The sequence below is a fragment of the Lonchura striata genome, chromosome 21 (genome assembly GCF_046129695.1).
Source record: "Lonchura striata isolate bLonStr1 chromosome 21, bLonStr1.mat, whole genome shotgun sequence".
Lineage (NCBI taxonomy): Eukaryota > Metazoa > Chordata > Aves > Passeriformes > Estrildidae > Lonchura > Lonchura striata.
Window position 1 is genome coordinate 1,549,612 of NC_134623.1, and position 14,745 is coordinate 1,564,356.

General features: G+C 48.5%; 1 protein-coding gene across 1 annotated transcript in view; it reads left to right on the forward strand.

Moving 5' to 3' along the window:
• The first annotated feature begins 612 nt into the window (after window positions 1-612).
• The window catches only part of OLFM2 (olfactomedin 2), a 19,861-nt gene continuing 5,728 nt past the window's right edge, over window positions 613-14,745 (forward strand). Inside the window, exons 1-6 of the mRNA XM_077787750.1 lie at window positions 613-750; window positions 1,130-1,156; window positions 5,704-5,841; window positions 7,810-7,965; window positions 9,380-9,599; window positions 13,189-13,295. Of these exons, the coding sequence (XP_077643876.1) occupies window positions 613-750; window positions 1,130-1,156; window positions 5,704-5,841; window positions 7,810-7,965; window positions 9,380-9,599; window positions 13,189-13,295 (786 nt within the window). The remainder of the gene's footprint in view (window positions 751-1,129; window positions 1,157-5,703; window positions 5,842-7,809; window positions 7,966-9,379; window positions 9,600-13,188; window positions 13,296-14,745) is intronic.

The following is a 14,745-nucleotide window of genomic DNA, read 5'->3' on the forward strand; positions in this document are numbered from 1 at the left end:
CCCGGTGCCGATTCCCGGTGCCGATTCCCGGTCCCGGTTCCGATTCCCGGTGCCGGTTCCCGGTGCCGGTTCCGATTCCCGGTCCCGGTTTCCGGTCCCGGTGCCGGTTCCCGGTGCCGGTTCTCTGTCCCGGTCCCGGTTCCGGTTCCCGGTTCCGATTCCCGGTGCCGGTTCCCGGTCCCGGTTCCGATTCCCGGTGCCGGTTCTCTGTCCCGGTTCCGATTCCCGGTCCCAGTTCCCGGTGCCGGTTCCCTGTCCCGGTTCCGATTCCCGGTGCCGGTTCTCTGTCCCGGTTCCGATTCCCGGTCCCAGTTCCCGGTGCCGGTTCCCTGTCCCGGTTCCGATTCCCGGTGCCGGTTCTCTGTCCCGGTCCCGGTGCCGGTTCCCGGTGCCGGTTCCCGGTGCCGGTTCCGATTCCCGGTTCCGGTTCCCGGTGCCGGTGCCGGTTCCCAGCGCGGTGAGGGGGCAGGCAAAGCCAGGCAAGGGCGGCAGCAAGAGCGAACCGGGAGGCGGGGGGGGGGGCTCCGCCGGTTCCGCCGCCGGTTCCCGGTGGCAGCGGGGGGGTGCGGTGGGTGATGGGCGCTGCCGGTGCCGGTGCCGGTGGCGGGGACGATGCCGGTGCCGCTGCTGAAGATCGGGGCCGTGCTCAGCACCATGGCCATGGTCACCAACTGGATGTCCCAGACGCTCCCGTCGCTCGTGGGGCTTAACGGCACCGCCGTGTCCCGGGCCGGCACCGCGGAGAAAATCGTGAGTCAGCCCCGGCACCGGCGGCAGCCATGGCCGGACCGGCGGCAACCGACCGGGGGCTTTTTTGGGGGGTTTTTTTGGAGATTTTTTGGGGTTTTTTATTTTAGGGATGCGCTCGGGAGATGCGGCAGAAGTGGGGGAGGGGCGGGTGGGGGAACACCCCCCCCCTCCGGTGGTTCCCGGTGCACCGGGACCCCCCAAAATCCCCCCAAAATCCCCCCGGTTTTGGCCCCCCCGTTCCCCCCGGCATCGTTCCGGGCGTGCCCCAAATTTTGGGGACCCCCCCCACACACTTTGCCGCCCCTTGAATCCCTCCGAGACCCCCCCCGGTGCACCGGGACCCCCCAAAATCCTCCCTGAACCCCCCCCCGGTTTTGAGGACCCCCCCCCCGGCATCGTCCCGGGCGTCCCCCCAAATTTTGGGGACCCCCCAAAACCCCCGAGACCCCCCAAAATCCCCCCAGGTTTTGTCCCTCCCCCCCTCAGCATCGTCCCGGGCATCCCCCACATTTTAGGGACCCCCCCTCCGGTGGTTCCCGGTGCACCGGGACCCCCCAAAATCCCCCCAAAATCCCCCCGGTTTTGGCCCCCCCGTTCCCCCCGGCATCGTTCCGGGCGTCCCCCAAATTTTGGGGAACCCCCCCCAAATTTGCCACCCCTTGAATCCCTCCGAGACCCCCCCCCGGTGCACCGGGACCCCCCAAAATCCCCCCCCGGTTTTGAGGACCCCCCCCCGGCATCGTCCCGGGCGTCTCCCAAATTTTGGGGACCCCCCTCCGGTGGTTCCCGGTGCACCGGGACCCCCCAAAATCCTCCCTGAACCCCCCCGGTTTTGACCCTTCCCCCCCCCGGCATCGTCCCGGGCATCCCCCAAATTTTGGGGACCCCCCCTTTACCCCCAGAACCCCCCCCGGGACATCCCCGGTGCACCGGGACCCCCCAAAATCCCCCCTGAATCCCCCCGGGACCCCCCCGGTTTTGGCCCTTCCCCCCCCCGGCATCATCCCGGGCATCCCCCAAAATTTGGGGACACCCCCCCCCAATTTGCCTCCCCCGGTGCACCGGGACCCCCCCAAAATCCTCCCTGAACCCCCCCCCGGCATCTCCAGAATTTTGGGGACCCCCCTCCCCAAAATCCCCCCCGGGACCTCCCTGACCCCCCCCGGTCTTGAGGACCCCCCCACCCCGCCCCGGGGAATCCCCCAAAATTTGGGGGACCCCCCCCAAAATCCAACCCCAGGGACCCCACCAGAATCCCCAAATTTTGGGGACCCCCCCCAAAATTCACCCCCGGGACCCCCCCAAAATCCAACCCCGGGGACCCCACCAGAACCCCCAAATTTTGGGGACCCCCCCCAAATTCCTCTCGGGAACCCCCAAATTTTAAGGAACTCCCCCCAAATTCTCCCTCCAATTCTTCCCCCCCCCCCCCCCCCCCCAAAATTTCGGGAATTTTGCGATTCCCCCCCAAAAATTCTGGGATCCCCCCCCAGGATCTCCCACCCCATTTTTTGGGGGGGCGCTCCCCAAATTTTTGGGGGGAATTTTGGGAATTTTGGGGCTGCGGCAGCTCCGGAAGGGGAGGAAAAAATTCCCCAAATTTCCCTTCCCCAAATTGATTTTTGGGGTGAAAATTCCGATTTTTAGAGGTTTTTTTGGGGTTTTTTTTTTTAATGTGGGTGGGGCAAAAATTTGAGAGCCGGAATTTTGGGAATGGGAGAAAAATTTGGGATAATTTTGGATAAATCCCCCAAAAATCCCGACTGGAATTTGGGGGGGTTTGTGAATTTATTTTAATTATTTTTGGAATTTTTGGGGATTTTTGGGGGGTTTTTTGGAGGTTTTTTTTGGGTTTTTAAAATTTTTTTTGGAATTTTGGGCTCATATTCCCACTTCCCCACCTGTCAATCAACGCCGCGGGGTAATTAGCGCCTGCCGGACGTTAATTAGCGTTAATTAGCGCCTCATTAACCACCCTTGTCCCTCATTAATCATCGGGAACGGGCAGGAAACAAAAAAAAATTGGATTTTTAACAATTTTTTTTCCTGATTTTTTTCCCTGACTTTCCCAAAGAGATCTGGGGATAAAATTTGGGATTTGGGGAGGAAAAATTGGAATTTGGGGAGGAAAAAAATTGGGATTAGAAGAAATCGGGATTTGGGGAAAAAAAAAATTGGGATTTGGGGAGGAAAAAAATTCCCTTTTTTTTCCTCCCAAATTCCTCCTTCATCCCTGAGAAATTCTCATTTTTTCCCTTTTTTCCCCCAAAAATCCCATTTTCCTCCCCTTTTTTCCTCCTTTCCCCTCCTTTTTTCCCCCATTTTTTCCTCATTTTTTCCACATTTTCCCCCTTTTTTCCCTCTTTCCTCCCGCCCTTTTTTCCCCTTTTTCCCCATTTTTTCCCCTTTTTTCCCCCATTATTTTCCCCTTTTTTCCCCCATTATTTTCCCCTTTTTTCCCCCATTATTTTCCCCTTTTTTCCCCCATTATTTTCCCATTTCCCCCCTTTTTTTTCCCATTATTTTCCCACTTTTTTTCCTTTTTCCCCTTTTCCCCCTTTTCCCCCATTATTTTCCCCCTTTTCCCCCACTTTTTACACCTTTTTTCCCCCATTATTTTCCCACTTTTTTTCCCCTTTTTTCCCCCATTATTTTCCCATGTTTTCCCCTTTTTCCCCCCATTATTTTCCCACATTTTTTTCCCATTTTTTCCCTTTTTTCCCCCATTATTTTCCCACTTTTTTCCCCCTTTTTTCCCCCATTATTTTCCCACTTTTTTTCCCATTTTTCCCCTTTTTCTCCCCATTATTTTCCCACTTTTTCCCATTTTCCCCCTTTTTCTCCCCATTATTTTCCCACTTTTTCCCATTTTTCCCCTTTTTCTCCCCATTATTTTCCCACATTTTTTTCCCATTTTTTCCCTTTTTTCCCCCATTATTTTCCCACTTTTTCCCATTTTTCCCCTTTTTTCCCCCATTATTTTCCCACTTTTTCCCATTTTTCCCCTTTTCCCCCCATTATTTTCCCACTTTTTCCCATTTTTTCCCTTTTTCCCCCCATTATTTTCCCACTTTTTTTTCCCATTTTTTCCCTTTTTTCCCCCATTATTTTCCCATTTTTTCCCTTTTTTCCCCCATTATTTTCCCACTTTTTCCCATTTTTCCCCTTTTTTTCCCCATTTTCCCCCCAAGCCCCTCCCGGCGCCCCCCCGGCCAGGCCGCCTCATGAATTATTCATCACCTCTCCTCATTAATTATTCATCAGCGCTCTCATTAATTATTCATTAGGCTCCCTAATTAAGGATTCGCGCGGCGCCGCGGGGTGGGGGAGGGGCTGCGGCCGCTCCCGGATTTTGGTTTTTTTAAATTAAAATTCTCGGATTTTTTTCTTTTTTTGGGTGAAAAATCGGCGATTTTGGGGCTGCGGCGATGCGGGAAAATTCCCGAGGCTTATTCCGAATTTTTTGGGGAGTTTATCCCGAATTTCCGGGGGAATCCTGGAGGGATTTGAAATTTTTTTAATTGTTTTTTCCTGTGACGTCAGCGCGTTGTGACGTCATCTGCCAGCGAATGGGGGAAAATGGGGAAAAAGAGGGAAAATTGGGGAAAAGAGGGAAAATGGGGGAAAAAGAGGGAAAAATTGGGAAAATTGGGGAAAAAGAGGGAAAAATTGGGAAAAATAGGGAAAAAAGAGGGAAAAATGGGAGGAAAAGAGGGAAAATAGGGAAAAATGGGGAAAAAGAGGGAAAAATGGGAGGAAAAGAGGGAAAATTGGGGGAAAAAGAAAAATGGGGGAAAATGAGGGGAAAAGAGGGGAAAATGGAGAAAAGGAAAAAATGGGGGGAAAAAGGAAAAAATGGGGAAAAAAGGAGAAAATGGGAGAAAAAAGAGGAGAAATTTGGGGGAAATTGGAAAAATGGAGGGAAATGGGAGAAAAAGCGGGAGAAGTGGGGAGAAAAGCGGAAAAATGCGGGAATGGGAGAAAAAGAGGGAAAATGGGGGAAAAGGAAAAAATGGGGGAAAAAGAGGGAAAATGGGGGGAAAGGAGGGAAAAATGGGGAAAATTGGAAAAAATGGGAGAAAAAGAGGAGAAAATGGGGGAAAAAACGTGGAGAAAATGGGGGAAAATATGTGGGGAAAAAGGGGAATAAACAAGGAAAAAAGGGGAAAGGAGAGAAAAACGGGAATAAATTGAATTTTGGGCGGGGGATTGTCCGGGATGGGGGGATTTCCGGATGATCCCGGGTTTTTTTGGGAATTCTGAGCTCCCAAATCCCAAATTTGTTTTCCAGACCCTTTTCCAGAGCCCGGAGGAGGGCTGGTGAAGAAGAGGGAAAACGGAGGGAAAAGAGAAAAAATGGGAGAAAAATTGGGGAAAAGAGAAAAAATGGGGGGGAAAAGGGGAAAAGGAAGGAAAATGTGTGAAAAAAGAGAAGAAAATTGGGGAAAATAGGAAAAATGGAAGGAAATGGGAGAAAATAAGAGAAAAATGGGGAAAAAAGAGGAAAAATGGGGGAATGGGAGAAAAAGAGGGAAAATGGGGGAAAAGGAAGAAATGGGAGAAAAAGAGGGAAAATGGGGGAAAAAAGTGGAAAATTGAGGGAAAAGAGGGAAAAATGGGAGAAAAATGGGGGAAAAGAGGGGAAAATGGAGAAAAGGAAAAAATGGGGGGAAAAGGGAAAAATGGGGGAATGGGAGAAAAACAGGGAAAATTGGGAAAATGGGTAAAAAAGAGGGAAAAATGGGGAAAAAAAGAGGAGAAAATGGGGAAAATTATGTGGGAAAATGAGGAAAATTCTGGGGGAAACGGAAGGAAAGAAGGGGAAAGGAGAGCAAAACGGGAATAAATTGAATTTTGGGCGGGGGATTGTCCGGGATGGGGGGATTTCCGGCTGATCCCGGGTTTTTTTGGGAATTCTGAGCTCCCAGATTTCTTTTCCAGAGCCTTTTCCAGAGCCCCGAGGAGGGCTGGCAGGTTTTCACCTCGGCGCAGGCGCCGGACGGGAAATGTCTCTGCACGGCCGTGATCCCGGCCCGGGGATCCTGCTCCAGGGACCTGCGCGGCCTGCAGCTCCGGCAGCTCCTGGAAAAGGTGGGAATTCCCAAAAAATCCGGGATTGGGAATTGGTGCATCGGTGGGAACGGGTTAATTGATGGGGGGTTTGTTAATGAGGGAATTTGTGTCGGTGGTGAAAGGGTTAATGGGGATTGGGATTGGGGTGAACATCCCGGTGGGATTCCAGCTCCGGCAGCTCCTGGAAAAGGTGGGAATTCCCAAAAAATCCGGGATTGGGAATTAATTCATCGGTGGGAAAGGGTTAATTAATGGGGGGTTTGTTAATGAGGGAATTTGTGTCGGCGGTGAAAGGGTTAATGGGAATTGGGGTGAACATCCCGGTGGGATTCCAGCTCCTGGAAAAGGTGGGAATTCCCAAAAAATCCGGGATTGGGAATTGGTGCATCGGTGGGAAAGGGTTAATTAATGGGGGGTTTGTTAATGAGGGAATTTGTGTCAGCGGTGAAAGGGTTAATGGGGATTGGGAATGGGGTGAAAATCCCGGTGGGATTCCAAGGATGAGAATCCCCAAAATCCAAAAAAATCCCCCAAATCCCCAAAAATTCCCAAAAATCCCCAAAATCCCAAAAATTCCCCAAAAATCCCCAAAATCCCAAATTTTGCCTCCATCCCTGGGAATTTCCCCCTTTTTTTCCTCCTTTTTTTTTGGGATTTTTGGGATTTCCAGAGTCAAAAATCCCAGTGGGATTCCAGCTCCTGGAAAAGGTCGGAATTCCCAAAAAATCCGGGATTGGGAATTAATTAGTTGACCATAATGAACCCCATTAATGACCATGATGAACCCCATTAATGACTATGATGAACCCCATTAATGACCAGGATTAACCTCGTTAATGACCAGGATTAACCCCATTAATTACCATGGTGAATCCCATTAATGACCAGGATTAACCCCATTAATTACCATAATTAACCCCATTAATTACCATAATTAACCCATTAATGACAATGATTAACCCCATTCATGACCATGATTAACCCCATTCATGACCATGATTAACCCCATTAATGACCATGATGAACCCTATTAATATCCATTATTAAACCCATTCATTAGCATACTTAACCCCATTAATTACCATGATTAACCTGTTAATGACCGTGATTAACCCCATTCATATCCATTACTAACCCCATTCATGACCATGATGAACCCCATTAACTATCATTATTAACCTCATTAACCACCAAGATTACCCTATAAATGACCATGATTAACCCCATTAATTACCCTAATTAACCCATTAATTAATCACCCAGGCGCAGAACATCTCCCAGTCCATGGAGGAGCTGGATCAGCGCAAGACGGAGGCGCTGATGGACTCCCACAATTACCCCATTAGTGACCACGATTACCCCATAAATGACCATGATTCCCCCTGTTAATTACCATGATTAACCCCGTTAATTAACCCTAATTAACCCGTTAATGAACCCGCAGGTGCAGAACATCTCGCAGTCCATGGAGGTGCTGGAGCTGCGCACGTTCCGGGACCTGCAGTACGTGCGCGGCACCGAGGCGCTGATGGACTGCCATTATTAACCCAGTTAATGACCACGATTCCCCCTGTTAATTACCATGATTAACCCCATTAATTAACCCCAATTAACCCGTTAATGAACCCACAGGTGCAGAACATCTCGCAGTCCATGGAGGTGCTGGAGCTGCGCACGTTCCGGGACCTGCAGTACGTGCGCGGCACCGAGGCGCTGATGGACTGCCATGATGAACCCCATTAATGACCATGATTCCCCCTGTTAATTACCATGATTAATCCCGTTAATTAACCCTAATTAGCCCGTTAATTATCCCGCAGGTGCAGAACATCTCGCAGTCCATGGAGGTGCTGGAGCTGCGCACGTTCCGGGACCTGCAGTACGTGCGCGGCACCGAGGCGCTGATGGACTGCCATTATTAACCCAGTTAATGACCACGATTCCCCCCGTTAATTAACCCTAATTAGCCCGTTAATTATCCCGCAGGTGCAGAACATCTCGCAGTCCATGGAGGTGCTGGAGCTGCGCACGTTCCGGGACCTGCAGTACGTGCGCGGCACCGAGGCGCTGCTGCGGGCGCTGGACTCGCGCCTTCGCGGCGCCGCCGAGGGGCCCCGGGCCCTGAGCGCCCGCGGCTTCCAGGTGGGAATTCCCATTTTCCATCCCAAAAATCCCCAGTTTCCATCCCCAAAATCCCCAGTTTCCATCCCAAAAAATCCCCAGTTTCCATCACCAAAATCCACAGTTTCCATCCCCAAAATCCCCATTTTCCATCCCAAAAATCCCCATTTTCCATCCCAAAAATCCCCAGTTTCCATCCCAAAAAATCCCCAGTTTCCATCACCAAAATCCACAGTTTCCATCCCCAAAATCCCCATTTTCCATCCCAAAAATCCCCATTTTCCATCCCAAAAATCCCCAGTTTCCATCCCAAAAAATCCCCAGTTTCCATCACCAAAATCCACAGTTTCCATCCCCAAAATCCCCATTTTCCATCCCAAAAATCCCCATTTTCCATCCCAAAAATCCCCATTTTCCATCCCAAAAAATCCCCAGTTTCCATCACCAAAATCCACAGTTTCCATCCCCAAAATCCCCATTTTCCATCCCAAAAATCCCCATTTTCCATCCCAAAAATCCCCATTTTCCATCCCAAAAATCCCCAGTTTCCATCCCAAAAAATCCCCAGTTTCCATCACCAAAATCCCCAGTTTCCATCCCAAAAAATCCCCAGTTCCATCCCAAAAATCCCCAGTTTCCATCCCAAAAAATCCCCAGTTTCCATCCCAAAAAATCCCCAGTTTCCATCCCAAAATCCCCATTTTCCATCCCAAAAATCCCCATTTTCCATCCCAAAAATCCCCAGTTTCCATCCCAAAAATCCCCATTTTCCATCCCAAAAATCCCCATTTTCCATCCCAAAAAATCCCCAGTTTCCATCACCAAAATCACCATTTTCCATCCCCAAAATCCCCATTTTCCATCCCAAAAAATCCCCATTTTCCATCCCCAAAATCCCCAGTTTCCATCCCCAAAAATCCCCATTTTCCATCCCCAAAATCCCCATTTTCTATCCCTTTTCCCTCCTGAATTTTTCCATATTTTCCCCTGACTTATTCCATATTTTCCTTTGATTTAGTCCATATTTTCCCTGATTTATTCCATTTTTTCCCCCAGTATCCGAAAGAACAACAAAGCAAATCCTGGGATTTTGGGGATGATTTTTCTCGATTTTCTGGGATTTTGTGATCGATTTTTCCCGATTTTCTGGGATTTTTGCGACCAATTTTTCCCGATTTCTGGGATTTTTGTGACCATTTTTTCCCGATTTTCTGGGATTTTATGACCAATTTTTCCCTATTTTCGGGGATTTTTGTGACCGATTTTTCCCAATTTTCAGGGATTTTCGCGACCGATTTTCCCCGATTTTCGGGGATTTTCACAACCGATTTTTCCCGATTTTCGGGGATTTTCACAACTGATTTTTCCCGATTTCTCCCCTGCGGGACTGAATGCAAATCCCGGGATTTGGGGCTGATTTTTCCCGTTTTCCCAGGAGCTGAAGGAGAAGATGCGCGAGCTGCTGCCGCTGCTGCCGGTGCTGGAGCAGTACAAGGCGGACTCGCGGCTCATCGTGCACCTCAAGGACGAGGTCCGGAATCTTTCGGGAATTCTCTTGGAAATCCAGGAGGAGATGGGCGCCTACGACTACGAGGAGCTGCAGCGGCGCGTGCTGCTGCTGGAGGCGCGCCTGCACGCCTGCCTGCAGAAACTGGGTAAGGAAATCCCCAAAAATCCACCATTTGGGGGTCAAAAAAACAAAAAAAAACCCCGTGGAAATCGGCCCAGAAATCATCCAAAACCCCACCAAAAAACCCACCCCAAAAATCCTCCAAAATGCACCCAAAACCCACCCAAAACCCACCAAAAAATCCTCCAAAATGCACCCAAAAAACCCCCAAAAACCCCACCCAAAAATCCTCCAAAATGCATCCAAAAACCCACCCAAAAACCCACCCAAAACCCACCCAAAACCCACCCAAAAATCCTCCAAAATGCACCCAAAAACCCACCCAAAAACCCCCCCAAAAATCCTCCAAAATGCACCCAAAAACCCACCCAAAAACCCACCCAAAAATCCTCCAAAATGCACCCAAAAACCCACCCAAAAACCCACCCAAAAATCCTCCAAAATGCACCCAAAAACCCACCCAAAAACCCACCCAAAAATCCTCCAAAATGCACCCAAAAATCCCCCAAAACCCCTCCAAAACCCATCCAAAAATCCCCCAAAAACCCACCCAAAAACCCCCCAGAATGCACCCAAAAAATCCCCCAAAACCCCACCCAAAAACCCACCCAAAAATTTCCCAAAAACCCACCCAAAGACCCCCCAAAACCCACCCAAAAATCCCCCAAAACCCACCCAAAGACCCCCCAAAACCCACCCAAAAATCCCCCAAAAACACACCCAAAATCCCCCAAAACCCACCCAAAAATCCCCCAAAACCCACCCAAAAATCCCCCAAAACCCACCCAAAAATTTCCCAAAAACCCACCCAAAAACCTCCCTAATTCCCATTTTCCTCCAGTTTTCCAAATCAGATTTCCCTTTCATTCCCATTTCCCCCCAATTTTCCAAATCCCTAATTTCCCCATTTTCCCCAATTTTCCAAATCTGATTTCCCCTAATTCTCATTTTCCCATTTTCCAAATCTGATTTCCCCCTAATTCCCATTTTCCCCAATTTTCCAATTCCGATTCCCTTTATTCCCATTTCCCCAATTTCCAATTCCATTTCCCTTTATTCCCATTTCCCCAATTTCCAATTCCCATTTCCCCAATTTTCCAATTCCAATTCCCTTTAACCCCATTCCCCAATTTCCAATTCCAATTCCCTTTACCCCATTCCCCAATTTCCAATTCCAATTCCCTTTATTCCCATTTCCCCAATTTCCAATTCCAATTCCCTTTATTCCCATTTCCCCAATTTCCAATTCCCATTCCCTTTACCCCATTTCCCCAATTTCCAATTCCAATTCCCTTTATTCCCATTTTCCCCCAATTTCCAATTCCCATTTCCCCAATTTCCAATTCCAATTCCCTTTACCCCATTCCCCAATTTCCAATTCCCATTCCCTTTACCCCATTTCCCCAATTTCCAATTCCCATTTCCCCAATTTCCAGTTCCAATTCCCTTTACCCCATTCCCCAATTTCCAATTCCCTTTACCCCATTCCCCAATTTCCAATTCCAATTCCCTTTATTCCCATTTCCCCAATTTCCAATTCCCTTTACCCCATTCCCCAATTTCCAATTCCAATTCCCTTTACCCCATTTCCCCAATTTCCAATTCCCATTTCCCTTTATTCCCATTTCCCCAATTTCCAATTCCCATTTCCCCAATTTCCAATTCCGATTCCCTTTATTCCCATTTCCCCAATTTCCAATTCCCATTTCCCTTTAACCCCATTTCCCCAATTTCCAATTCCAATTCCCATTTCCCCAATTTCCAATTCCAATTCCCTTTATTCCCATTTCCCCAATTTCCAATTCCAATTCCCTTTACCCCATTCCCCAATTTCCAATTCCCATTTCCCCAATTTCCAATTCCAATTCCCTTTACCCCATTCCCCAATTTCCAATTCCAATTCCCTTTATTCCGATTTCCCCAATTTCCAATTCCCATTTCCCTTTATTCCCATTTCCCCAATTTCCAATTCCAATTCCCTTTACCCCATTCCCCAATTTCCAATTCCAATTCCCTTTATTCCCATTTCCCCAATTTCCAATTCCCATTTCCCCAATTTCCAATTCCAATTCCCTTTACCCCATTCCCCAATTTCCAATTTCAATTCCCTTTACCCCATTTCCCCAATTTCCAATTCCCATTTCCCTTTATTCCCATTTCCCCAATTTCCAATTCCCATTTCCCTTTATTCCCATTTCCCCAATTTCCAATTCCGATTCCCTTTATTCCCATTTCCCCAATTTCCAATTCCCATTTCCCTTTAACCCCATTTCCCCAATTTCCAATTCCAATTCCCATTTCCCCAATTTCCAATTCCAATTCCCTTTATTCCCATTTCCCCAATTTCCAATTCCAATTCCCTTTACCCCATTCCCCAATTTCCAATTCCCATTTCCCTTTACCCCATTCCCCAATTTCCAATTCCCATTTCCCCAATTTCCAATTCCAATTCCCTTTAACCCCATTCCCCAATTTCCAAGTCCAATTCCCATTTCCCCAATTTCCAATTCCAATTCCCTTTATTCCCATTTCCCCAATTTCCAATTCCAATTCCCTTTAACCCCATTCCCCAATTTCCAATTCCAATTCCCTTTATTCCCATTTCCCCAATTTCCAATTCCAATTCCCATTTCCCCAATTTCCAATTCCCAATTCCCTTTATTCCCATTTCCCCAATTTCCAATTCCCTTTACCCCCATTCCCCAATTTCCAATTCCCATTTCCCCAATTTCCAATTCCCATTCCCTTTAACCCCATTTCCCCAATTTCCAATTCCAATTCCCATTTCCCCAATTTCCAATTCCCATTCCCTTTACCCCATTCCCCAATTTCCAATTCCCATTCCCTTTACCCCATTCCCCAATTTCCAATTCCCATTTCCCCAATTTCCAATTCCAATTCCCATTTCCCCAATTTCCAATTCCCAATTCCCTTTACCCCATTCCCCAATTTCCAATTCCCATTCCCTTTACCCCATTCCCCAATTTCCAATTCCAATTCCCTTTACCCCATTCCCCAATTTCCAATTCCCTTTAACCCCATTTCCCCGATTTCCAATTCCAATTCCCTTTATTCCCATTTCCCCAATTTCCAATTCCCATTTCCCCAATTTCCAATTCCAATTCCCATTTCCCCAATTTCCAATTCCCATTTCCCCAATTTCCAATTCCCATTCCCTTTACCCCATTCCCCAATTTCCAATTCCCATTTCCCTTTATTCCCATTTCCCCAATTTCCAATTCCCATTTCCCAATTTCCAATTCCCATTTCCCCAATTTCCAATTCCCATTTCCCCAATTTCCAATTCCCATTTCCCTTTAACCCCATTCCCCAATTTCCAATCCCCATTTCCCCAATTCCCATTCCCTTTACCCCATTTCCCCAATTTCCAATTCCCATTTCCCCAATTTCCAATTCCCATTTCCCTTTAACCCCATTCCCCAATTTCCAATTCCCATTTCCCCAATTTCCAATTCCCATTTCCCCAATTTCCAATTCCCATTTCCCACTTTTCCCCATCCCCGACTCCCCCGAACCCCCGTTTGCCCCGATTCCCGGCTCCCCCCAGACCCGCTTCCCGAATTCCCGGATTCCCACTTTTCCCGCTTTTCCAGGCTGCGGGAAGCTGACGGGGGTCAGCAGCCCGGTCACCGTCCGCGCCTCGGGCTCGCGCTTCGGCTCCTGGATGACGGACACCGTGACGCCCAGCGCCGACAGCCGGGTGAGGCCTCCCCAAAAAACGGCATCTCCCCCCAAAAATTCGGGCATTTGGGAGGATTTTGGGAAGATCCCGGCAATTTCCGGGCACGGGGATGCCTGAAAATCCACGGATGTGGCTCCTGGAATGGAATCCATGGGGCATTTTTGGGGTCCCCAAATGATGGATTTGGGATGTGGCACCTGGAATGGAATCGAAAATCTCTCCCGAAAATCTCCCACAACTTTCTGGGGGTCCTCAAATCTTGGATTTGGGATTTGAGGGGGATTTGAGCAAAATCCCGGAAATTTCCTGGTGAAAATCCGTGGATTTGGCACCTGGTTGGGCATTTTTGGAGTCCCCAAATGATGGATTTGGGATGTGGCACCTGGAATCGAAAATCTCTCCCAAAAATCTCCCAGAGTTTTCTGGGGGTCCTCAAATCTTGGATTTGGGATTTGAGGGGGATTTGAGCAAAATCCCGGAAATTTCCTGGTGAAAATCCGTGGATTTGGCACATGGCTGGGAATCCACGGGGCATTTTTGGGGTTCCCAAATCACGGATTTTGGGATTTGGCGCCTGGAATGGAATCTAAAATCCCTCCCGAAAATTTTCTGGGGGTCCTCAAATCTGGGATTTGGGATTTGAGGAAGATTTGGGACAATCCATTTCCTCCATTTGAACCCCGTTTCCTCAATTTTAACCCCATTTCCTCAATTTTAACCCTTTATCCTCCTATTTTAACCCCATTTCCAACAACTTGAACCCATCTCCTCCATTTTAACCCCATTTCCATCCACTTGAACCCCATTTCCCCCACTTTACCCCCATTTCCCCCCTTTTTACCACAACTTTCCCCCATTTTCCCTCTTTTTAACCCCATTTCCTCCCCTTTTAACCCCATTTCCCCCTTTTTCCTCCTTTTCCCCCACTATAACCCCATTTTCCCCCTTTTCCCCCTTTTTAACCCCATTTTCCCCCTTTTCCCCCCTTTTTAACCCCTTTTCCCCCCCATTTCCCCACTTTTTACCCCCATTCCCCCCCTTTTAACCCATTTTCCCCCCATTTCCCCCACTTTACTCCCATTTCCCTACTTTTTAACCTTTTTTTCCCCCTTTTTCCCCCATTTTAACCCCATTTTCCCCTTTTCCCCCCCATTTCCCCTCACTTTACTCCCATTTCCCCCCTTTTAACCCTTTTCCCCCCATTTCCCCCACTTTACCCCCTTTTTAACCCCATTTCCCCCATTTTTAACCCTTTTTTCCCCTTTTCCCCCCATTTCCCCCCTTTTTAATCCTTTTTCCCCCCATTTTTAACCCTTTTATCCCCTCATTTCCCCCCATTTCCCCCACTTTACTCCCATTTCCCCCCTTTTTAACCCCATTTTCCCCCCCTTTCCCCATTCCCCCCCTTTTAACCCCATTTTCCCGTTTTTTTCCCCCATTTCCCCCCACTTTACTCCCATTTCCCCCC